This window comes from Cyprinus carpio, chromosome B19 (assembly GCF_018340385.1).
Source record: "Cyprinus carpio isolate SPL01 chromosome B19, ASM1834038v1, whole genome shotgun sequence".
NCBI classification, from domain to species: Eukaryota; Metazoa; Chordata; class Actinopteri; order Cypriniformes; family Cyprinidae; genus Cyprinus; species Cyprinus carpio.
In genome coordinates, this window is record NC_056615.1 from 5,842,096 (window position 1) to 5,868,151 (window position 26,056).

Below are 26,056 nucleotides of genomic sequence, written 5' to 3' on the forward strand. Positions count from 1 at the left end.
TGTGTGAGTCAGGTGAAGGTGCATGACCCACGGGAAAGGTCACTGAGTTTAAAGACAGGCATGATAACAGAAACGAATCACCGTTTGAATTGAGATACAGACATTTCAGATGAACAGGAGCTCTCAGCATGCATGCAAAGGAGAATGTGCAATCTTAAGTCATTAAATATTTAAAAAACTACATCCCAGATCATAAGAGCGGTTTGATCAGATTGAGATAATGAGAAGAATACTGTTATGTGCCTGAATAACATATAAGCACACTTTCTGAATATAACATTTCATTAAAAGGAATTTGTTATTTTAGATCAGGGGTGTCAAACTCAATTCCTGGAGGGCCGGAGCCCTGCATAGTTTAGATTCAACCCTAACTAAACACACCTGATCCAACTAATCAAGTCTTTCAGGCTTATTTGAAAGCTACGTGGTATATGTGTTGAAGCTGGGTTGGAACAAAACTCTGCAGGGCTCCAGCCCTCCAGGAATTGAGTTTGACACCCCTGTTTTAGATGATACATGCAAGAAATGATAAAAAAAAACGTATTAATACTTTGTGGCTGTCAAACGTTAGTGGATGATGCTGACAGTTAATGGGATTCTTTACACTTGTGGTTCCTCTGCTAGGACACCAGTGTGAACTTGACTTCATATTCATACATCCACTAAAATCACCCTGAGACCAGCTGGTTAAAAAGCTTTGCTACAAGTCATATTCTATGCACCAATTCACCTATATAAGTCCTACAGGTCATAGCAAATTTTTCTGTAGTCTTAAAATCGAGTTGGAGATGAAAGATCATGAGAAACATGTTCATCTAACCCAGACAATCACATTAATCATCACTCTTGTGACAACTCATCCATGATTTCTCCAATACCCCATCTCAACCTTCATCTTTTTTTATTTCAATAATACATTAAATAACGTTTAATCATTATTAAACAGTCTGGGGGAAGATCTGGAGCATGAGTTGAATCTCATCTCACGCAATGATTACACTAATGTGAAATTTAGCTAACCAAGAGATGTCTATGTTTTTACAAAAATGGTTACTCAATGTGCATTACTATTGTTTAAAGACTTTATGTTTGTTTGTCAGTTTCACAAATGATTCAAATGTACAACAGAATTAAGTACCTAAACCCACTGCGATTACAGAGACGCTGGTCTGAAACACTGTGAAATAATAAAATCACTATAAAATTGAGAAAATATTTGTAATTATACAGAAAAAGGAAAATTCTACAGAAAAACCTGTTAAGTGGTTAACTTCTCTTACTATATGGTGACAAATTGTAAATGGTGATGTGCATTATTTGTAATGTAACTGTAAAATGTATGGTTTCTGGAAGTAAAAACAAAAACGTTTCGGACATTTATAGCCCCTGCGTGACATTAATATACTATGTATAGTATTTTTAATAGTTGTTTGTTTGTATTATTGATATCAGTAATGTACATTAGGGTGTTTAGTGTTACATTATCTGTTCTTTAGTGAATGCTTATTGCATTATTTTATTACTGTGTGTGTTACCCTGATGGTTATATATAAATAATATATTTATAGTAGTAATTATGTTTATGGACAGGCCACTTACGATTCATCATATGGATTTCTGTTCTGGATTTCTTGTATTATCAAAGTGGCTATGTAGAAGTAGATTCAAGTAGACTGGTAATATTAACATTATATCACTTACAGAAATATATGATTATAATTTGTAAACTATATATCCCATAATACCTGAAAAACTTTCTCTGGCAACCTCAGCTTGTTTTTTACAATATACAGCACAGGATATTTTTTACAGTGTAGACACAATGTCAATGATCTTAAGTTCTTCTCAGTTAATCATTTGTATAACATTCTTACTGTTGCAATCCAAAAACAGATTGCTATTACAGTAAATTCGAACCATAGGCAAATTAATTCTCAAATGCAACCTGCAGACTTTTATGCCGTGTCTGTCCTGATTTTAAGGGAAATCTGGTTAGATACTGGGTTAAGACTCTTTTAGTTTGGAAGAATGTTGTTTCAGGACCAACAAGACTTTCTGATCCAGGAACATGCCCTACTTGGCAAACTACAGTCACCTTCTGGTTTTAGAGTTGGCGAAGGGTTATTTTTACATCAGTTTAACTGAAATAAATACCTCACATATGCTTCAAAATAGTCCATCTTGTCTCGTTTTTGTGTTTAACGTTCTCCTTTTCAATATGACCTTTATGAAAAAGGAAAAAATTAATCTAGTTTTTAAAGCAATGAAAGTGGTGCTGCATCTCCGCTGTGGGGATCGAGTGAACTGCACGTGTGTGCTTTGTCATCTGTTCTCCCCACCCCCACAGACACACACACATGCTCACACACTATTTGCCTTCCTCCACACTTCCTCAGGCTTCTGTGACGTCTCCTTTTGATGATGTCGTAAAGGGGGCATGACCCCACGCATTGACTCGCAGATGGCAGCACAATGGCTTTAAAGCAGACGTGCAGGAGCAGTGATTACAGACACACACACCCTACACCTGCCACACACACACAAGCAATGTATACACAACTGAGCTGCTGGACCATATATTGCCTCCCTTGGGTCCGGTTATGTGAGGAACATGGAAATGCCATCGCATGAACATAGATGCATATGTGTGGATGCGATTACAACAAAACAGTCCCTTCAGGCTTCTATATACCAAAACGTTATGATGGAATAAGTGGGTATCTTTAAAATCAAATCATGATGTATACTTATTAATGTCCGAGTGACGTGTGTCAGAGACTCTTTGTACACCACCATTCAAAATTTAGGGTCGGTAAGATTTTTAAATCACCATGAGGTTACGTTTTATTTGATCAAAACATGGTAATATTATAAAATATTACTAGAATTTAAAATAATTGTTTTCTATTTGTTTTAATCGTCAAATGTAATTTATTTCTGTGGTCAAAGCTGAATTTTCAGCATCATTACTCCAGTCTTCAGCATAACATGATCCTTTAGAAATCAGTATAATATGCTGATTTTCTGCTCAAGAAACATTTCTTACATTATCAATGTCGAAAACAGTTGTGCTGTTTCATATTTTTGTGGAAACCATGATACATTCTTTAATTAATATAATGTTCAAAAGAACAGCAATTGTTTGAAATAAAAATATTTTGTAACATTATAAATGTATTTAACAAGGAGGAATTCATCACTCCTTGATGAATAAAATTTGGTTAAAATTGTAATTATTTAAATTATATATTTTTATTGTAAAGCACTTTGTAACTTTATTTTGGAGCTATATAAATAGTAATAAATTTAAAATAAAATAAATAAAATAAAACGGTATCAGTTTCTTTCAAAAAAACAAAAACAGCAACAACAAAAAAAAACAATCTTAAGGACCACAAACTTTTGGCAGGTATTATACCTCATTCCAATAAAGCAACACATTTCCTGGCCTCTGACAATAACCTTTTAATCTATGAAACATTAAACCTTTAAACTTATGAAAATCTTTGAATTAGAAGCCAATTAATCAATCCAAACGAAATGTTTCATTGTTCGCCAGGCAAAATCTTAGGTCTGATCACTTAAATTGATCAAAAACAAGCCGATTTGAGGAATGATTCTAGCCTGGGTGCCAGCCCGAACCCCGCCCACAACATTTTTTGGACGGGAAGTTCGGTCTGGACTCGATCCATTGAGGAGTAATTATGCTCGGGTCCCAGAAGGCCGAGCCAATCAAATTGCCAGGGCGGGCTTTAATCGATGATGGACAGGCTATCTGCGTTACGTAAGATAGGGGCGTCTTGGAAGGGGTAGGCTCACGATCTCTTTTCTCTGAAGCCTCAGATGAGCATGCTTCTTCAGCCTTGTCTCTCTTTCGTCGTTCTTTCCATTTTTTTGGAAAAGTTATTCAAGTCACGTTGCAACCGTGTAATAAAGTTGAGACAGGGCCGGACGACAAATACGATAAGATTTATTTTCATTATTGTCGAGATCTAATCCTAAACAGAGAACTTGTTCGTATATACATGCACCTTTTGTGTTTTTCTCTCAAAAATGTTATTCGTGCTTGTAAGTATTCCGCGAATTCTTAAATTCTTTTTACAACAGCGGCAAAGATCATTTACACTCATTACTTTCCTACTTCTTCCAGTTCCAGCGTGCGTGCGTGGCAGTTGAACTCTGTTGACAACTATGCGTTGCTCAACATACGTCGTCACTTACTGCGTTGCTCTGATTGGTTGTAGGTCTATCCAATTGAGTGCAGAGTTTTTTTTTTTTTTTACTGGTTCGGTTAAGACACGCCCCATAATTCAAGTGCAATGGAGCAGTATCAGACTCACATTCTGCCTTTGGAGCTGCTTAACAGCAGAACGGTCTCCATAGTTGAGATTCTGCTACTTCCCTGTTTATCTCTCTGAAATTGTGTTGATGCAATCTGTATTACAAAAAGTGCTACAGAAATAAAGGTGACTAGACATTTTTTTCCTCATGCCACCCAAAAAAAATGCTAAAATGAATTTTAATTCATAGATATGTTAATCATGGAAACTGTATATTCAGTCAATCCACTGTATGAATCTGTATGTTTTGAAAAAATGATTAGATCCTAATACTATGGGCTACAGGCCTGCTTAAATCCTCAACAAAAGTAATAGTGATGCTTGCCTTAGTAGCTGGAATTCTTGTTGAAATGTTGAAGATGGAGGTTATTGGCATGGACTCTTACCGTGTAAAGTGGTCTGTGAGGCTGCCCACCAGCTCCCCTACACGGTCCTGATTTGGGTTGAGTTGACCCCTCTGTAGGTGCACTAGAATGTCATCCTGAGAGGCAGTATGTAGCGCCACCATCTGGTCACTGCCACTAGTTACACTCACACCAACCACCTGTGGGATTGAAGAGAGCGTAAAACAGCAATGCAAACACATGAAAACATATTAACACATTGCATAGCATGTGTTGCTGCACAATGAAGTCAAAGCATGTGCGTCCAATAGATCCATCTTTCCTGAGCCCGACAGATCCATTTTTCCACCAACCACTGGCATTCAGTCAACCTCTGGCTTTGCAATCAAACTAAAAGCTCATTCACAACACAATCACTTCCTGCGCTTCAGCACATGCTTGACTCAGTAACCTTGAGAATGAGTAATACGCTGGAAATAATCGTGAATGAATGACTTGATTGTTGCAATTACTCAAAGAGTGTGACCAATCGACGTTGTGCGTCAGTGAAATGTGTGCCTGGCTGGTACGCATGACTCTGAGATTAGAAACGGTCCTGCATGAGCATGCACACCCATGTGCGTTATGTCTATGTATGCTTTAAAATCCCATAAAATCATGCCCTAACTGTGGCAGATACACTTTTGAATATACAGTCTCTTGTAGGAAAAATATTGATGCTTCATCCTACACTGCACATAGTTTTGTCCAATTAAACGGTCCCTAAGAAAAAAGATTCCCAGTAATATTGCCAGCAGCCAATTTACGAGTGTCATTTTATTAGTTGCAGAGGTCAGATAAATTATGTGAACCTATTGGTATTGGTTGTTTTTCTGCATTAATTAGTAATAAATTCAATAATTTCATCTGATCTTCATCAAACACAAACAATTAAAATATTTTATGTCTTTATTGAACATTAAACATTCACAGTACTGTGGAGAAAGTAAGTGAAGTTTAACTAGTTGCCTACCTAGTTGTTTATATGTCCCTTGCTTGTCACTATTCTTCAGAAAAAAATCATCCAGGTCCTGCTCATTCTTTGGTTTTCCAGCATATTCTGCATATCTGAACCTTTTACAGCAATGACGGTATGACATTTTATGACCAATTAATGCAGAAAACCAACCAATTCCAATGGGTTCATATACTTTTTCTCACCACAGCATATACTATTACAGCATTTTTTAATACCGCAATTTAATGTTTATTTTTATATTATCAGTTTCATTTTTAACTTAAGTTGTGTTTTTGTCATTTTATTAGCCTTTTAAATATAGCTTGAATTTATTTTTATTTCAGTTTTAGTAATTCAACAAGGCAGCATTTCTAATTTTCATTTTCATTTTTAATTTTCAAGTTTTTTTTAAAGTTCAAGTTTCATCTAATATTTATATTTATATTTATATTTATATTTATATTTATATTTATATTTATATTTATATTTAAGCTTTATTTAAATTACCAAAGACTATTTTTAATAGTTTTAATTTTAGTTAACAATAAGAACACTGCAGGTAAAAAACTATGTTCAGAATGCAATACTACTGTAGCTTACTATTGTTTTCATACTGCACAGTATATTACTTTTTTAAAATAGTATGTGAAATAGCAGGTATTATTCCACAATAAATTTTTTTTTTTACCCAGTTATTTGTAAAATGTCTTGATATTTGGCAGTCCAATCAAACAAAGGAGAAAGTAAGGAGATTTAAAAAATAATAGATGTTTAGTCAAAACATCAGTTTGAGCTCACTGCATTATATATGCCTACATAAAATAATACTTGCATATTGTGCATTGTATGTGCACATTATAGCTTTGACAAAACTAGAGCCTTTTGGCTATTTAAAAAACAGGCCCTCTTTATGTTCAAGGGGTCTTTTGAGGTTCATTAAAGGCGAGTGTGTTGTTCTGAGTGTACATTAACAGCAGTAGGTGCGTCACCACTGTGCCTGAAAGAAACAGAGTGATCAGGCAGCGTTAAGCCTCTTTACTGCCACTTGGATGGACACACATTAGCACACACAAACTTGCAGGCATACACACACACACACACACACACACACACACAGGTTAATCGCTCTGTGCCCTGCAGTACATGCGGCTGACCTTGCTGTCTGAGATTTTGAGAAATGAGGGTGGTCTTCCTGCACCGTGTTCCAGTCAAACACACACACACATACACACAAAGACCTAAATAGCATTTCTGCAGTTCATTTTAAACAGTATGAAATGCTGTGGATGTAAAAAAATGTAACACATGATTAACTGGGATAAATGATAGATACAAAGCTGTTTTAGTGCCACATAATTTATTTAGTGAAATTTGTAAAAAAAAAATTTTAGATTAAAATATTAAAGTAGTAGTATTTTGAGATTAAATTGGAAATACTACGAGAATACAGTCAAATGTTTCGAGAATAAAGACGAAATAAGTTAGGGAATTATAGTAGAATAATGTTTCGAGAAAAGTCGTAATATTTTGAGAATAAATTGGAAATACTACGAGAGTTGAAATATTACGAGAATAATGTTGAAATGTTTTGAGAATAAAGATTAAAGTTATATTATTTTGAGAGTATATTCTAGCCTTTTGCACATGCAAATGGCCCGGATTGGGGGCACCGGGAGATATTCCAAAGTCTCAGCTTTTTAAAATCTGATCAAATTTGCTTCAGTTTAAGCGGCATGTGAGTCTTTCCGATTACAATAATGAGACATTACTTTCATTCTTAATTAAGCTATAGGCTACTGTTCTTTCATGCCTATTAAAAAGCCTTAAATAAGAGAGCTACAGTGCCCTCCAAAGGAATGTCGATTGGGTGTGTGAGCTGATGTCAAGATAAAAAATTGTTCCTGTTCAGTCTGTTGATAAATATAATATTCTTGATATTAAGCTGTTGCGACACCGATCCCGCGAGTCCCTTAAAAATGGACTCTTCCTCATGTTCCCAGTAAGATGATGCCCTGACATCCGACACAAAAGGGCCAGTAAGATGATGCGGCCGCTCGGACGCAACAATATTCAAATAAATTCCGGTGGCCTGGCAACTTCTCCCTGTTCTCTCAATCTGGGACATTAGCATGCGCAGATATACTCTCAAAATATTATAACTTTAATTTCAACGGTTTAAATTCTTGAAACATTTCGACTTTATTCTCAAAACATTTTGACTTTATTCTTGTAATATTACGGCTTTATTCTCGAAACATTTCAACTTAATTCTCGAAAAATAATAATAATAATCATAATAAAAAATAACATAATTTATTCCTGTGATATCAAAGTTGAATTTTCAGCATCATTACTTCAGTCTTCAGTGTCACGACCCTTCAGAAATCATTCTGATATGGTGATTTACTGCTCAAAAAACATGTATTATTATTATCAATGTTGATAACAGTTGCTTCATACAGTATATATATATATATATATATATATATATATATATATATATATATATATATATATATATATATAATATATTATATATATATATATTTATTTTTGAAATGTTATACATATTTTTTTTTTCAGGATTGATTTATTTAATAAACAGATCAATTTAATGCATCCTTTCTGTAAAACAACATTGACATTACTTACTGCAAACATTTGAATGGTAGTGTATAAGTATGATGTTTTTATAAGTGTGATGTTTTAATTATATTGAACGTGTGTTTTTTTTAAAAGTGGATCGTAAGCCTAACATAGGTTTACGATGCTTTTGGGAAATGTAGCCCTGAACATTAAGGTCTGTTGGTGTACAGCAGACACTAATATAGTTATGGTTATATTTATCATAATAATTGTGAACGGGCTGTAGGGTTGCCCTGTCTGTGTCTGCTGCTCTAGAATATCAGCTGACATGATCAGCCCCCCGTGCCACGCAGAGCGTAGTGCGTCAGTCTGTGTTGAAATGAGATTAAAACCACAATGTACTGGGCTGTCACAAAACAATATCCTTGTCTGGGACTGCCTGAACCCATCCAGTGTGGTCTGGCTTGACCAGAGAGGCTTGTGAAAGTTCATAATATGCTCTTGGATTGTGACCCATTAGGTGCAGGGCTGCTGGCGAGGCTGTGAGATTATAATAGAGCAAATCTCATAAAATCTGTCAGGAAATGTTCAGGTCATACTGCAGAGCAAAATTTTGCTTTGAAAAACTGTAGCCTATTTTACGACCATTAAGATGTCTTTTGCATTGTGACATTATTTTCATGACAATCAAGCACAATCCCATCCTTATTTTCATTATTTAAATTATATTTAAACTGTAAAGCATTTATACTTTATGGTAGTACTATGGTTATTAAAATGAACTAAAACTAAAACTATATATATATAAAAAAAGGTAATTTCTTCAAATAAAATAAACATTGATTGAAATAAAATAAATGTATAAAATAAAAATATTTATATAAATCAACAACACATTTTATAAATATTCCTAAAATAAATTAATAAAATGTATAATATATATAACATTTAAATATTTTATCTAGTTTCTCAACATTTCTCACTTTTATTTATTAAGTACTAAAATGACAAAAATTAAACTAAAAATAAAAAACGTAAAAAATATAGACATATTAAAAAAAAAAAAACTTACTTAAAAATTTAAATGACAAAGAAATATATATATATATATATATATATATATATATAACATATTAAATATAATTTAATTCAAAATATTAACAAAAACTATAATAGTAATAATAATAATAATAATACTAAAAACTACCACAGTTACATCCATATACTAAATTTCATATGGTTAGTTGATTAATACAACACATTATTTGAGAATCACCACTGAGAACAATGAAAATTACAAAATAATTAAAAAAGTGAAATGTCCAGATTTGCATTACACTAATGAGAATTATAAGGAAAAATGTGCATAATGTCATCAGAAATAATGTATAAATTGCAAATAATCATGATGCTCCTTAAAATAAGCTTTATTTTCTTTGTGCATTCTTATGCACTATCTTTCTTAGAATTTAGGGTGAAATAGGATTTTTGTGACTTACAATTTTTGTGAAACAATTTTTTTTTTCTTGTGCTATTCTGGTATGTTTTGAATATTCAAATCAGTACACATCATAATGACAGCTGTAACAGGGAAATTATGTGTTAAAGAGTATGTGTGCATAACTGGCATGATTCAGTGCTACTGCAGCTTTTTCTGAACTGCCCAATCGCTTATCTCTGTGTTCTGTTGTTTTATGAGTCTTGTGGTGCTTTTTTCTATAGAGGTGTGTGAAATATAGATATGTTGTAAATTTTGGGTTTTTTGTGTGTGTGTGTGTTTTTGTGGGGGGGATCTGACTCCAGTGCTGAAGTGTGTGTCCAAATCCCTCTCTCACTGTATCGCATCTGAGAATGTAGACAGAATGTAGGTCAGACACCTCACACACAGACTGTTCTGGTCACTGAATTTACTCCGACGCAGCCAGAAGTTTGTGAATGACCCTGTTAAACCATATGACGTGGCTGGTCATATGGAGCATTAGTGCTGTCATCTAATAAGAGAGACCAGTTGGTAGTTGGAGACAAAAATCCATAAGCTAAAGACAAAGGACACGCGCTATGGAGAGTCAGGAGACAGCGAGACAGCGAGACTGCAGCAGACAGATGCATTGACCCACATTGCAAAGTTACATAAAACAAAAACAAAACCCAGACAATGACAGATACCAAGACATGTCTGCTTTGTTTTTGTGGCTTAATTTCACACTCTTACGAATAGAGGTTCTTAACTGGAACTGATGTTCCATGAAGAACTTTTAACATCCATAGAACCGTTCTATTATACAAAAGGTTCTTTATAGTAGAAAAGGGTTCTTTAGATCTTTAAAATGTTCTTCACACTAAGATATGGTTCATTTAAAGTAACACTTTGTCCAGAAATTCTAATTTGCTGAAAATGTACTCACCCTCAGTCTCTCCAAGATGTAGATGAGTTTGTTTCTTAATAGGAAAAAATTTGGAGAAATGTAGCATTACATCACTTGCTCACCAGTGGATCCTCTGCAGTGAATGGGTGCCGTCAGAATGAGAGTCAAACATCTGATAAAAACCTCACAATAATCCACAAGTAATCCACACTACTCCAGTCCATCAGTTAACGTCTTGTGAAGTGAAAAACTGCATGTTTCCAAGAAACAAATCCATCAAGGAGTTTTAATCTAAAACTGCCATTTCTACAACAAGTGTTTTACCAGAGAAAGCAATATTATTATAGACGTTTTTAGCCGGAAGCAACAGTTTGAAGTTTGACGTCTTGATGGATTTGTTTCTTACAAACACAATTTTTCACTTCACAAGATGTTAACTGATGGACTGGAGTAGTGTGGATTACTTGTGAGTTATTGTAATGTTTTTATCAGTTGTTTGGACTCTCATTCTGACGGCACCCATTCAGTGCAGAGGATCCATTGGTGAACAAGTGATGTAATGCTACATTTCTCCAAATCTGATCCCATTAACAAACAAACCCATCTACATCTTGGATGGTCTGAGGGTGAGTCAATTTTAAGCAAGTTTTCATTTTTGGGTGTACTATTGCTTTAAGAACAGATCACTGAAAGGTTTTATGGGAAACCAAAAAATGGTTCTTGCATAAAAAATCTCTGAAACCCCCCTTTTTGGACCCTTTATTTCTAAGAGTGATATGCATGTTAAAGTGTGTGTGATTGGGTGTTCATATGCATGAAATACTTACTGTATCAAGTGATATTCGTTTTTGCACTTTAAAGTGTTTCTTGGGCTCCAGCCTGTAGATATGCTTGTCTGTGATGAGCAGAGCTCTGTCCTTTGTGTTGTTGAACCAGTTGAGCTGGAGAAAAGAGAGATCAGGAGAGAGAAATTAGGTGAACTAGCTTCTTCTGTCTGAGCTTGACTACAATTGTAAGATACAATGATATTCAGGGCTTATTGAAATTTATGAGCAACCTTTGCATCAGCACTGTTGGTATGTTTATGTACTTCTCCCCTATTGTACTGCATGTTCCTGCCTTTAGCTGCAGTGGTATGATGAGAGAGTGTGTGTTACAGTCTTTGCTCAAGGCAGTCAAACACTGAGCACTCGGCTGTGCTTGTGATCTCTATGTTGGCTATGATCAGAGGCGCTCATGACATGAGTGAGAAAATGAGAAAGTGAATAAGACTTTACAAACTTTTGGTGAAAGTGGGGGTGTGTGTGTGTGTGTGTGTGTGTGTGTGTGTGTGTGTGTGTGTGTGTGAGAGAGAGAGAGAGAGAGAGAGAGAGAGAGAGAGAGAGAGAGAGAGAGAGGGGGGGAAGGAGAGAGAGAGAGAGAGAGAGAGAGAGAGACTATACAGTAGTTTTGTCAGGTTTATCCTACATATTAACTGTATGTTACTTTTCTTTCTTGGTTCCCTCCTCATAATATAATCTTATTTTATTTTGCATTTCTATTAATGTTTTTCTGTTAATAGTAGTTTTTTACTTCATTTATCCTCTTATTTTACTTTTTTATTATTGTTTGCTCACTCCTTCACATTGTTATTTTATTTGATAATATTGCTTGTTTACTCCATTTGCACTATTGTTATTTTGTTTCATTTGCTAATATCGCTTGATTGTTTCATTCACACTATTAATCGTTTATTTTATTTTATTTTATTTTATTTTATTTTATTTTATAGCATTGCTTCGATACTCTAATCTCACTGTTGGAATTTTATTTTATTTGTTAACACTGGTTGTTAACTCAATCCAACTATTATTTTATTTCATAATATTGCTTCTTTATTCCATTTGCACTATTGTTATTTTGTTTTATTTGCTAATAATGCTCGATTATATAATCCACACTATTACACATTTTTTAATTGAAGATTTTTTAATTTAATTTAATTTAATTTAATTTAATTTAATTTAATTTAATTTAATTTAATTTAATTTAATTTATAACATTGCTTGTATAATCTCTACTTTATTTGTTAACATTACTAGTTTACTTCAATCACACTATTGTTATTTTATTTTATTTGATAATATTGCTTATTTACTCCAGTCACACTATTGTTTTTTATTTTATTTTATAATATTGCTTGTTTACTCCATTCGCACTATTATTATTTTATTTTTTAAATAATATTGCTTATTTACTCCAGTTGCACTATTGTTATTTTACTTTGTCAATATTAGTTATATACTTTGCTCAGTTATTTTACTTTATTTCTGTTTGCTTTTTCACAGTTTATTCCTTTTTCGCCATTGTTATTGTACATTATTTCTTAGTTCAGCTATACCTTGCAAATGCTTTAGCAATACAAATTCACAGTTTTTGTCATTTAATAACAGTGAAATTGAAATGTAAAAAGCCTACCATCCTGACAGAGCATGAAAAGAGGACCTGGCTGTACTGGTCTTTGTTCTTCAGCTCTTTAGTGATGCGCACAAAGTTGGTGCTCATCAGAGGAGAGTCTTTTGCCTGCAGTGGAGACACACATTACTGGATTAATGACACTGAATTCTGAGAAGCTTAGTCACACAAACAACAAGCACACTTATGCTTCCTTGATATCAATTCAAATCAATGCATAACGAATTTAAAAACCCTGTCATCATCGTCACCAGCCCACTCCACTAATGCGTCAAACAGACATGACACCTTATCTGCAACAACAGATTCTCAACAGTGCTTCATAAATAAGCTTTTGACTCATTTAGATGATCTGAAAACTTCAAAGGTCTTTGAAAGCTCATCTGTTATAGCCGGAATAAACTGTGACGACAAGAACGAGCATTCATGCTTTTTGTGAGCTCTAAAAACATGTGTTGTGAAATACAGAAGTCACAATAAATGTTGCTGAGAAAGAATCCTACAGAATTCTGGGAAAGATAAAGAAAGCTCTTCTTCAGATACTGTATAGAGCACATGGACTTTATTTCACAACCCTGGAGTGAGAATTGTTAGTTGAATAGTTGGAACCACAGGCTTTCGATTTTAGTTTTTTTTTGCTCGTCCTTGAAAATGACAAAGAATATGCAAAAAAAAAAGACAGTTTAAAAAAAAAAAAAGTTCTCCAGAAAAAAATTAAGCTTTGGAACAACATGAGCATGAGTAAATTTTTTGGTTAACCCTTTGGTCAACCAGTTTTGGACAAGATGATGACTAAACAATAAAGTGGGATACCCAGGATAATTATATATAGTACAGAGACATGCAGGGGAAAATAAATACAAGATACCATGGCCACAAATTAAGAAATTTTGCCCATGACTTAATTTGTTCCCTATTTTATGTAAACTGTGGTCACATTGTACTAAGCTGTTCCCTCATTGCCATGACTGCCAAATTAACATGACCATGATTTAATTGAAACAAGCAAACTAATTAATAAAACATGACCACAAATTACTGAAATGTGGGAACAAATCTTTAATCTTTAATAATTATTATTATTATTATTTTTATTTATTTATGTTACATAAGGAACATATTAAAAATGACTGCTTTCTCACAGAGAAAGTTTTTTTAATGTAAAAAGTAATTGTACATCAGCAAAAACTAATTTATAAATTACATGGATTTACATTATACATTCATTTCATTCAATTGGAGCAAACAGATTTTGTTCACATTTGAATACACACGAACATGAATTCAGATTAGAATATAGCACATTTTTTGGAATTTTATGGAATTTTTTTCATGCTTGTCATCATTTTTGGAGCTTGAAAGCTCACTTTTGATAAATGGAAAACCGCAGCATAAACATTCTTCTAAACATCTTCTGTGTTCCGCAAAAGAAAAAGAAAGTCATATGGTTTGATATGCTGTTATATCAAATATTTTCATTTTTGGGTGAACTGTTCCTTTAAGACCGTCAAACATTCCTGCATATAGCACTGGGCTAAAAGCTTTATTAAACTGCAAACTTTAATATGCCTAATCAATGTAAAAATATGTAAAGTGAGAGTTCTAAATGAGTAACCTAATGAAAAACTCACATTGGCCAAGTAGTCTCTCTCCCAGGCACGGCTATAGCCCCAGTCCACTCTCTCCCCGCTCAGAGCTGACAGAGCAGCTACTTTTGCCCTCACCTCCGCCATGTCAGACGGGGGGATGTTTTTAATCAGCTGCCGGGCCCACCATCTAAGAGAGAGGCAGTGAAAGCATGAGAGGAAGGCCAAACGATTAAGAAAAAAAACATAAAATCATTAAGTCATGGTAATACCGGCGGTGAAGGTGCTGTGTGATTCGGTGGAACTGCATGAGGGCCGCAGGCGGTGTCGGCCACTCCACACTCTTCCCATAGTCGGCCATGTTTCGAACGTTGGCAAAACGTCTCTCCACTTCCCAGAAGTGAGCCTTCACCTTATAGCATTTATAATGTGCCATTATGGTATATATAGCCCTTATTTTCCTACATCGCATACGTGCTAATGCACCTCTCCAAACCTGCAGAAAAACATATATACAGGTTGAATAAATGTAAGCGAAACACTTTGAAGATACTGTAATTTAAAAGTGTAATTCATACATTAATGAAAAATATGCCCATTTTATTCAGTATTTGACTGATGACTTAAAATACAAAAATATTCAATTTCACCCAATAATATTGTGTGAGCAACCAAATTAGTCATTTATTTTGGATAGAATGATGCAGGCAGTGGGCACAGAGGTAGCTATATGTTGATGGAAAGATTTTTATTATATCGCACGTAATATTTAGCCTTCATAAGGAAATAAAAGGAAAAAAAGATTGCAAATTGGGTTTAAGAGTATTGAAGTGTGACTAATGTACAGTAACTCAAATGAAAACTCAAACTATGAAAGTTATGACAGCTGATAGAGTGAAGTTTACAAAGTGCAATGAGTTATATGGCAGAGTGATAAAGATAAAGATCTGCTTATTCACAATTGACTGAATACATGAGTATAATGAATGAATGACAGAATGATTTATTGAATAAATGAGAGAGTGAGTGATTTGGTGAGCCAGTGAGTGAGTGAATGATCAAATGATTCGGTGAATGAGTGAGTGAATGATCAAATGATTTAATGAACAATTGAGTGAATGTTAAACTGATTCAATGAATAAATGAATGAGTGAGTGAACGATCGAATGATTCAGTGAATAAATGTGTGAGCAAGTGAAGGATCAAATGATTCAGTGAATAAATGTGTGAGTGAATGAACAAATGATTCAGTGAATAAGTGATCTAATGATTTAGTGAATAAATAAGTGAAAGATTGAATGATTCAGTAAATAATCGAGCAAACGAGTGAGTGAATGATTAAAAGATTCAGTGAATAAGCGAGTAAGTGATAGAATGATTTACTGAATAAATGAGTGAGTGAATGATCAGATGATTCAATAAATAAATGACAGAGTTAGTGAATGATCGGATGATTTACTGAATAATTGAGTGAGTGAGTGTGTGTGTGTGTGTGTGTGTGTGTGTGTGTGTGTGTGAAGGATTGAATAATTCAGTAAATAAATTAGTGAGTGATCATATGATTCATGAATAAACTGTTGAGTAAGTGAATGATTCGGTGAATAAATGGGTGAGTGAGTAAGTGGACAGAAACATGGCACCTGCTGGGTCTGCTGTGCAGGACTGAGTTTCCCTGCTGAGTTTTGACTAAGTTGTCCTTTAGTTTAAGTCAGGCAGCATTAAGTGGGACAGAAGCGAAATCAGGGCAACTCGCAATGCAGATGAATAATTGAATGCAACAAGAATAATCCACCAGTCATGATCATTATCACAATCACTGTTATTAGAGTCACATACAGCCTACACTCCGGATGAATGAGTGGGAAAACCTAGCGATAATGAGCAGATTTATTTATATCCATATCCTCATGTATGAGCCAACTATGATTGTTCAAAGCAGATTTGAATCAAAATGCACATCCCATACAAATAAATATGGGTTTATAACATTCCTAAGTGCAAATAAGCATTGCTTTACACATATGCAGATATATTTATATCGGCTTTGAGTAGGAATGGTTCCCATAAACAATTAAACATGTAGACGAGAACATAAATATAGATTTCTGCTCTGCAAGATCAAATGTATGAGGTTATAAAGATCGACTGAAGTGGAGGTGCAGAGGGAGCTGCTGTCTAGTTGTTATGATCCCACTCCACTGTCATGTCACCTCTGAACACATTAAAAAAAAAAACTTAAGGAGTCAAGAATGATTAAGCGAGACAGCTACAAAGAGCAAGAAAACAGGAAGGAGAAAGACAGGAAGCAGCAGAGGTACAGTCTCAGGGACAACAATAAACAATGTTGATAGACAGAGACCTAAAGTGCCCCAGGAAACTGACAGATAGAGAGGGAAAAGTGAAAAGAGAGTGTCTGTCACCTTCTGTAAGAAGAGCACTAGTATGGGGATGAGTGCGGCTCTCTCTTGCTCCAGTGTAAAGAGCGTGCGAGGTGTTCTCACGAAGAGCTTGGTGTGGCCGTAAGCTACATCGTCCTCAAAGCCGTGCTGGTTCACGATGGCCTCCACAGCCTCCTGGTCAGTGCTCATCAGGTGATTAGGCCAGGTGTATTCACAGGTCATCTTGTACCTGAGCATGAAGATAAAAGTCAGAATTTATTTCAGAATTTTATTTATATTTATCACATTATGCATTTGTCAGATGTTTCAGTGCATTTCGCACCCACTTTTTATTGTAGGTGCCTAGTGAACAATATGCACTTTTGACTGAAATAGCACATCCTATGTAGTACCATTGTATAGTGAATTTTTATAGAAATACTAATTTAATACTAAATTCCCTGCATTAATGAGGGAATTTTAAAAGTGTTGACTTGGAGTCATGGAAAGTAACATTAAGAAGCTTTAAGAACTCATGGATATTTAAGAACTAAAAAATATAATTTTTTCTAGATATGTAAAGATCTTAAAATGATTAATTAAACTGATTTACAGATTATAGTTAAATTCATCTTAGAGGTTTCGAGAACTGAATTTTTAGCAGTTTGTGAAAGATTTTTAAAATAATTTTTTACTCCCAAATAAAGCAACTTCTATCAGAGTTATCATAGTTAACTAAAACTGAAACTATAACCTTAAAAACCATTTTCCATAAAATAAACGTTAACTAAAAAAAAACAGAAAAACTGTTTGCCAAGGCAACGTTTCTGATTTTGATTTAGTTTAACTTCATGTACTACAATAACTAAAAACAAAAACTATATAAACATAAAAAACTACAAAAAGTGTCTAAATTACTAAAACTTAAATTAAAATGAAAACTGAAATATATAAAATTAAAAACTGACTCAAAATATAACACAAACTATAATAATATTTCATTGATACTAAAGTACATACATTGTTGTCATTACAGCAGAAGAACCAGAAATATTATGGGGGCCTCTAAATATTGTCTTGGACAGTGAAGACCCTTGGAATCGAAATGGTTGAGAACCACTGAACTAAACTGTAACGTCTCACCTCTGCAGAAAGCGTGCATAAGGCTGTCTGTAGGCAAATCCAGCTCGACGCACACGCACATTCTCCAGCAGTCCCAGGTATGCCACTTGGTGCTGGCAGCGACCATCATCAAACAGCAGGGGGGACTTCACCTCATTTGGCTTTATACACCGCACATAGTATGGCTCCTGTATGAAAAATGTAATTTCATATCATTTGCAGAAACTGCTAAATAAAAGCATTTACCAAAAGCCTCAAAGGTATGCGATTGAACTGCAGCTGACCAAGAAGTTAGCTTAGTAGCCAATAACAATGATTTAATGAAGGCAACATGAAATTACATGGTTATGGTTCAAAGCTGTTAGTTGTACTAATAATAACAGAAAGCCAACTGCTGCAATAATAGAAAGTATCATTATGTAAAAGCTACACAATTTGCAAAGAATTAAAGAGACTTTTTCTCCCATGGCCTTTCCTGGAAGCGTAAAGCTCACTTCATCAAGACTGCACCGTGTTACACTGATTATGACAATTCCCAGAACTGTGAGTTTCCACATGAATAGAGAGCTCACCGTTCCCCTTCTCTACTACACAACAACCTCCTCATGTCATTATCTCAACATTTTGTTTATCCTTCCATCCGTCCATCTGCCTGACTTCCTGTCTGTCTGTCTATCATCCACTTATCCATCTACTATGTCTGTTTATTTATGTCTACTTATTAATCTATCCAACATCCATCAATCCATCTATCTGCTGTATCCGTCTATCTATCAATCTATCTATACATCATCCATCCATAATGTCTTAACAATGGTGACTGAACTGATTTGTCAAGTGATTCAGAGATATTGTTATAGTAGGTAACCCAAAATGTGTTTCATGTGATAACAACTAAACTTAACTTGTTAAATTACTAAATCAAGCTGTCTGCATTAATCTGTCGGTCACTTTGAGTTATGTCGATGATGACATTAGGGGATTTTCACCCCAAAATGAAAATTCTGTCATTAATTTCTCACCCTCATGTCGTTCCAAACCGGTAAGATCTTCATTCATCTTTGGAACACAAATTAAGATATTTTGGATAAAATCAGTGGCTCAACTTCAGTTTTGCAAAGCAATGAGAATATTTTTTTGTGTGCAAAGAAAACAAAAATAACGACTTTAGCCCCCCGAGCTACCGTCTTCCACCATTTTGGAGAGTATCACAACACATTTACCCTAAGCGTAAACAACGCTGATTATGCCGATAACAGTCTTAGGTACTCTCCAAAATGGCGGAAAACGTAACTCGTAAAAAAAATATATATATATATTTATATATTTAAAAATAAATTATGTTATTTTAGTTTCCTTTGCCCACAAAAAGTATTCTCGTAGCTTCGTGTTGTGGAGTTGTGGTCAGAGAGCTCTCAGATTCCATTAAAAATATCTTAATAACTAATTTTCATTTTGGGGTGAACTATCCCTTTAAGAACAAAAGTAATTTTGAGGTTCATATCAGGTAGAAGCTCTTTGAGGTAACAACCACTAATATTATTATTTTTTTTACAGTGTAGAGAGCATGTGAAGTCAGGATGTATGGGGTGAGTGGTCAGATGAGGTACAGGTGTCCCCACAGGACCAGAGGGAGGGCAGCCAGTCCTTTACTGTGACCTAAAAAAGCACAAGCTGCCCCGGATGCAGCCCCACTTTACCACACAAACACACGTGTGCATACACACACGTGCAGCCCGGCAGACACAGAAACTATCATGAATGCATTGGGTCAGCCCAAAATAACAGCACCAAATGTCACATATTCTTTAATAGCAGAGCAGAGCAGAGCAGAGCAGAGCAGAGCAGAGGAGAGGAGAGGAGAGGAGAGGAGAGGAGAGGAGAGGAGAGGAGAGGAGAGGAGAGGAGAGGAGAGCCACCCATGACTCCATGACTAAAGCAGGATTTAGCAGGTGTTCCTCTACTGTTAACTGCTTTATCAAATACAGACAGTCTCCATTAGAGGGATTACATTTTTCAGCACATCTACATAAGAGATTACCTGAGCTATTCTGAAAGACCCCTGTTTCATCTTTTCACAGTAAAGAGTATTAAAGGGGTAGCTGTGTAGATTAAGCCCAGATTAAATTCATGCTTAATTCTACAGAAAACATATGCTCGTGCAGACATAATGTTCCACAATGGTCCCATCACACCAATTTGTATTTAATATAAAAATTTGAACATAATGTGCTCAGCTGACTTTTTTATATAAATGAACAAAATTCATAAGGTAAGAATGTGCATGAAAAATAATTGGTATGGATTACGTTAAAATAAGATGAATCAAGGGGTTAAAACCTAAAAAAAAGTGATCTCTAAATTCTTTCAGAAACTTAAAGTGTACTTACACACACACAGACACACACACACAAGGGATCATTATATAACATTTATCAAACCAAGTGGCATTTATTGAAAAGAAAGAGATTTTTCTGAGCTCTAACATCCACTAAAAATACCCTGACACTAGTTGCTTAAAAGTTGTTGTATAATGCCTCAGAAAGTGAAATTAGTTTGAAGAAAAGCTCCAGCAGCATTTGTGTGCAGATGCCATCTGGTTTGACATTTTATTTATTGAAATGACATTTATACATATTTAAGTGTGGCTTAAGTGTACAAATGTTTTTTGGGGTCATTGTATGACATTTGAAGTAGTCATTTCTTACCTTACAAGCCAGTTTGTCCACTAGAGCAATAATAGAGTTTTTGAAGAGTGTAGCTGCAGTTAGAGGTCGTTTGGTCACCTCTGTAATACTCATTTTCCCATCAGGCCACATTTCTTTAAGGACATGGTCAGAACTACAAGAAAAGTTTAGAAAAGAGAGTGATAAACACGACAAAAATATTAAGTGGAAAAAGCAGCAAGAACATGGCAGTGAAAAGAAAAAAAAAACAGAACAGAACAGGAATATAATGAGGAATATTCAAAACAAGTGCCCTACTTTAATAAGTCCTTGAATATACAAAGTCTTAATGCATTATTTTAAAGGAACAGCTCAACACAAAATAAAAACGTTATCAGTGATCAAGGGTGTCATCATTAAAGGGATACTCCACCTCAAAATGAAAATTTTGTCATTAATCACTTACCTCCATGTAGTTCCAAACCCATCAAAGCTCTGTTCGTCTTCGGAACACAATTTAAGATATTTTGGATGAAAACTGGGAGGCCTGTGACTCTCCCATAGATTGCCAAGTAAATAGCAGTGTCAAGGTCCATAAAATGTATCATCCATGCCACAAGTATGCGCTGTTTTACTTCAAATCAAAGCTAGATATATGTAGAAACAGCGCATCCTTGTGGCGCGGATGATAAAGAAGAGGATATGCAGCATGCGATGATATGAAGAGACACAAAGGAGACTGTTGACAAAGGAATTATTGAATAAAGTCATTATTTTAGTTTTCTTCGCTTACAAAAAGTGTTCCCGTCACTTCATATAACCCAGATTGCACGTCTGATGGCAGTTGGAGTATTCATACCTTTTATGGACCTTGACACTGTTATTTATTTGGCAGTCTATGGGACAGTCACAGGCCTCCCGGTTTTCATCCAAAATATCTTAAATTGTGTTCCGAAGACAAACAAAGCTTTTATGGGTTTGAAACGACATGGGGGTTAGTGATTAATGACAAAAATTTCATTTTGGGGTGGAGTATCCCTTTAATTCATACGTTCCTAGGTCATTCCAAATGACTGTGATCAGTTACAAAAGTGAAAATCAATGGCGTTTAACATCATTGTTGTCAGAAGTCTGAATAGATATGACAACTACTGTATGACCATTGGCAAGATTTTCAGTTATACCTTAAATTTTGGCCTATTTCTCAAAGAAAGCCACTGTACTATACTGCAACAAGTCATAATACAGACTATTTTATGGTGCATTTTTGTCCCCAAAAAAGTCATACAGGTTTTAAAAGACACAAGGGTGAAAAAAATTGAGGACTGAATTTTTATATTTTTTTGGATTACATTGATTATTTAAATGAAAGGAATGTCGACGTCTCCAAACTACTACCTGTTGTACATCAGCCGCTTGAAATCCTGGAAAAGCGGGTCCTTGTTCTTATCAAGAAAGCCCTCAACTGAGTACCTGAGAGGAAAGTGAAAGGAGAAATCAGTACAAGGCTTGTCATAAAAGAGGAAATTACATTAATTGACTGCCTCAGTGGTTAAAGCACTCAGCGAACAGTCCTTCCTACATGACTCAACTCACACACGTACAGATGACTCACATGACATGCAGGTAAACCTACACTTGCACCATTATCTGAACAGCATGGCATGAACAAAATGTTTCAAATAGCTACTTCAGAAAGAAAGGTCTTAAAAAGATAATTAGACATTCTGCTTTGCTCTTTTTGCCATTTTCATAGACGGGACTGAAGACAAGGACAGGAAATTATGTGGAGGGAAGGGCTGAGTGGGACACGACTCCACTTTTAACTGAAATGCAATAAAGGCAAAAGCACTGGAGGTACCATGATGCAATGATGGCATCAGATGGTATTACAATGCAATATGATACTGAATTATACAGTGGTGGCCAAAATTGTTAGAACACCTGACAGATTTGAAAATATTGACCTTTTTCATTTCGTAATGTTCATGAAACATGCAGATGGTTGCTATGAGCAATGGCTGTGATCCATTTATTTTTTCACTATTCTTTGACAAATAGAAACTTCAAAAGAATGGCATTTATTTGAAAGAGAGGTTTTTTTTGTAACATTCTTTCTAAATGTCTTCAATGACACTTTTGATGTATTAAAAAAATATTCTAAAACTATTACTGACCCCAAGCGTTTGAATGGCAGTGTACATATACTTCAACAAACTTGGACAATGAATACCAAGAATACCATACCAACAGTCTTAAATACGAGAAACTGTGCCAAGAAAACAGAAACAACAAACGGCTATTCACTGTGATTTGTTGATTACGTAAAGTGTGAAATGCTTGAGAGGGAGTATTGCATGTGCTGGCCAGGTATGAAATCAAAGCAGCCTTGAGCTCATACAGCCCTGTGGACCGGATTAACAAACGCAGATGTGCCACACCAAGAGTCAGACCCACGCACATAGACACGTGTTCATTTAATCAAGTAGAAAACAACACTGCATAATACATGCAAGTGCACATTATTTGCTTACACATTTCCAAACACACGCACATTTGTTCACACTCACAGTCAAACATGTGCACGGCCACATGGCTGTGGAACAGCAATGTCACTGGGGTAAAAGCAGTTCTGAGAGGACAGATGCTGCCCCGTGGCCTTTCTGTAGTAGGCCAGGCGAATTCCTGAAAACAGGGTGATAGTAGGGGTAACAGCAAGCCTGAGGGTTTCTAAGGGAGCATTCTGTGTGTATAACATACAAAGCAAACCAAAGAGTGAGAATTCTCAAAGTCACTGTGGTACAGAGGAAGTTAATTTGATAGCAGCTAAAAATACTGGCTTACAAAAGCATCTGCTTCATTTTCAGCGCCTGTATGGTGAGGTATGATGCTGCTTATTATGGAGTGTGGAGTGGTCATGTGATAAATGTGAGATGACTTTGTGGAACAAATGATAACTGAGGAGGAGGAGGAAGTGTGTTTAGAATGGAATACTAGCTCACTAAAGGCTAAATACTGCTGTATTACTGTTATAGTTAAAATTAATTTCAATTATAAATACACGTTATCTTGGTGTGAACAGTTCATCCATGTATATATTTTTGTTCATCTGAGTACACTTCTGACTGCAAACAAAAAAACAATCAGCAACCGATGCATAGAACATGTCCCCAGCCTAGTTTTATTTCTTTTTCAAAAGTTACACTCAAAATTCATCGCAACATCTCAGTAATACTGTATGCTACATTGTTTTCACATGAGCTCATCACGTTGCATGTCAGAGGCATGAATAAAACATATATTTTTTTATTTTGCCTCATTTCTTAAATAAGCAATAAATGAGATGAAGATCTTTTGTTTTCAGAGGCCACTTAGTTTGATATTTTCTTATTTCTACTTTGCACACAGTTAAAATACATGATTTTTCAATGTTCAGCATTTTAGTACAATTGTAGCCAAATTGTACTTATTTGTTCCTTCACTTTAAGTTAAATCATGGCTATATTGCACTAATTAGTTTCCTCTGTTTAGTTAAATTGTGGCCATGTTGCACTGATTCGTTCCCTTAGTTTTAGTTCAGTTGTGGCCACTTCACACTAATTAGTTTTTTAGTTAAATCATGGCCATGTTGCACTAATTTGTTTTAGTTAAATCGAGGTCACATTGCACTAATTAGATTAATTAACACTAATTAATTAACTAATTTTATTTAAATCATTACATTTCTGTTTACATTTAGTAGACACCTTTATCCAAAGCGATTTACAAATGAGGATAATAGAAGCGATCAAAACCAACAAAAGAGCAATAATATGTATGGTGTATGTAATAATATGTACTGTATGTAAGTGCTGTGACAAGTCTTGGTTAGTCTAATGCAGTACACATAGCAAGTTTGTATTTTTTTTATAATTAAAAAAAAGAAAACAAGTACAGTAGATGGAATAGAAAAAGAACAGAGAACACTAGTGTTAGAGGTTCAAATAAAGATGGAAGAGATGTGTTTTTAGCCATTTCTTGAAGCTACTTGGATTGAGTTGGGCAGGTCATTCCACCAGGAGGGAACAGTTAATGTGAAAGTCTGTGAAAGCGAGTTTGTGCCTCTTTGTGATGGCACTATAATGTACTGTTCACTAGCAGAACGCAAGCTTCTAGAGGACACATAAATCATAGCCCCATTGCACTAATTAGTTCCCTCGTTTTAGTTAAATCATTGTCATGTTGCACTAATTAGTTAACTTGTTTGATAACAAATCACAGCCGCAATGCACTAATTTGTTATCTGCTTTTGTGCTCAGTAGAAAATACACTACACTGTGCTGCAGAAATAGTAAGGCTAGTACAGTATGGTAATATGCTATTCTGAACATAGCCAAGAAGTAGACTACATAAAAGGAGATACACAACTGAAGCGGGGGGAAAAATAAATAAAAAAAGAAAGAGAGAGGGAAAGCAAGAGACAGAGTGAGGGAAATAGGTCATGGTTTGGAGGGGCCGGTCAGGGGTGTATATTTAGCGAGACCTTCCTCCATCACTGACACAGCTGAGCCTAAGGGATCTCACAGATTTTATTTTGTAAGTGTGACTGAAGGGTTGACATGCCAGTTCTGACAGTCTTCATCCTAAGGGAACTTCCTAGTTGTGTGTGTGTCTGGCTGAGAGTGAGACAGGCATCCGTCTAGCAGATCTGTATGGTCCGTGCATTCATAGACAGATCCAAAGTGATTGTCACAGATTTGTGAGCGTGCTCGGTGCTTTAACTGCAGGGTTGTCACAATAGTGACATTCAGTGCTACGGACAGTCCTTTGCACTTGTGACCTAATTATCAAGCATGTGACACGTGGCTGCAGACACAGTTCATCCCATTTCTCGGACCAGTCGCCAAAGAAATGCTGAATTTACCATTCTCTTCTTAACTTCTACTGGCTTTCAGAGTTCACTCCCTCAGACTTGTGAAGAACAGATCTGAGAACAGTTTCAATATGAAAGGAAATTGCAAAAATGCACGGTGAAACATTATTTCAAGACTAATTTAGCTTTAATCAGTTACTTCCGGAGTTATACTTAAGCACATGCTCATTAAGGAGCGAAAAGGAAACCGATGGGAAAAATGTGTCATCTATTTTCAGAGCTAAGCCCTCCAGTAGCTTCTCTCTGCTCCTCTTTCCTCAATGAGAAAAGGTCTTGCTATTTTCTAAATGAGGACACAGCTTTTG

The 26,056-nt window shown here is 35.3% G+C and overlaps 1 protein-coding gene across 1 annotated transcript in view; it reads right to left on the reverse strand.

Moving 5' to 3' along the window:
- myo1g (myosin IG) overlaps positions 1 to 26,056 on the reverse strand; it is a 47,490-nt gene that overhangs the window by 11,769 nt on the left and 9,665 nt on the right. The window contains exons 13-21 of the mRNA XM_042744764.1: positions 22,238 to 22,312; positions 20,882 to 21,014; positions 18,195 to 18,361; positions 17,094 to 17,301; positions 14,946 to 15,169; positions 14,719 to 14,863; positions 13,091 to 13,195; positions 11,461 to 11,574; positions 4,727 to 4,884 (exon numbers count right to left, since the gene is read on the reverse strand). Coding sequence (XP_042600698.1) covers positions 4,727 to 4,884; positions 11,461 to 11,574; positions 13,091 to 13,195; positions 14,719 to 14,863; positions 14,946 to 15,169; positions 17,094 to 17,301; positions 18,195 to 18,361; positions 20,882 to 21,014; positions 22,238 to 22,312 — 1,329 coding nt within the window. The remainder of the gene's footprint in view (positions 1 to 4,726; positions 4,885 to 11,460; positions 11,575 to 13,090; positions 13,196 to 14,718; positions 14,864 to 14,945; positions 15,170 to 17,093; positions 17,302 to 18,194; positions 18,362 to 20,881; positions 21,015 to 22,237; positions 22,313 to 26,056) is intronic.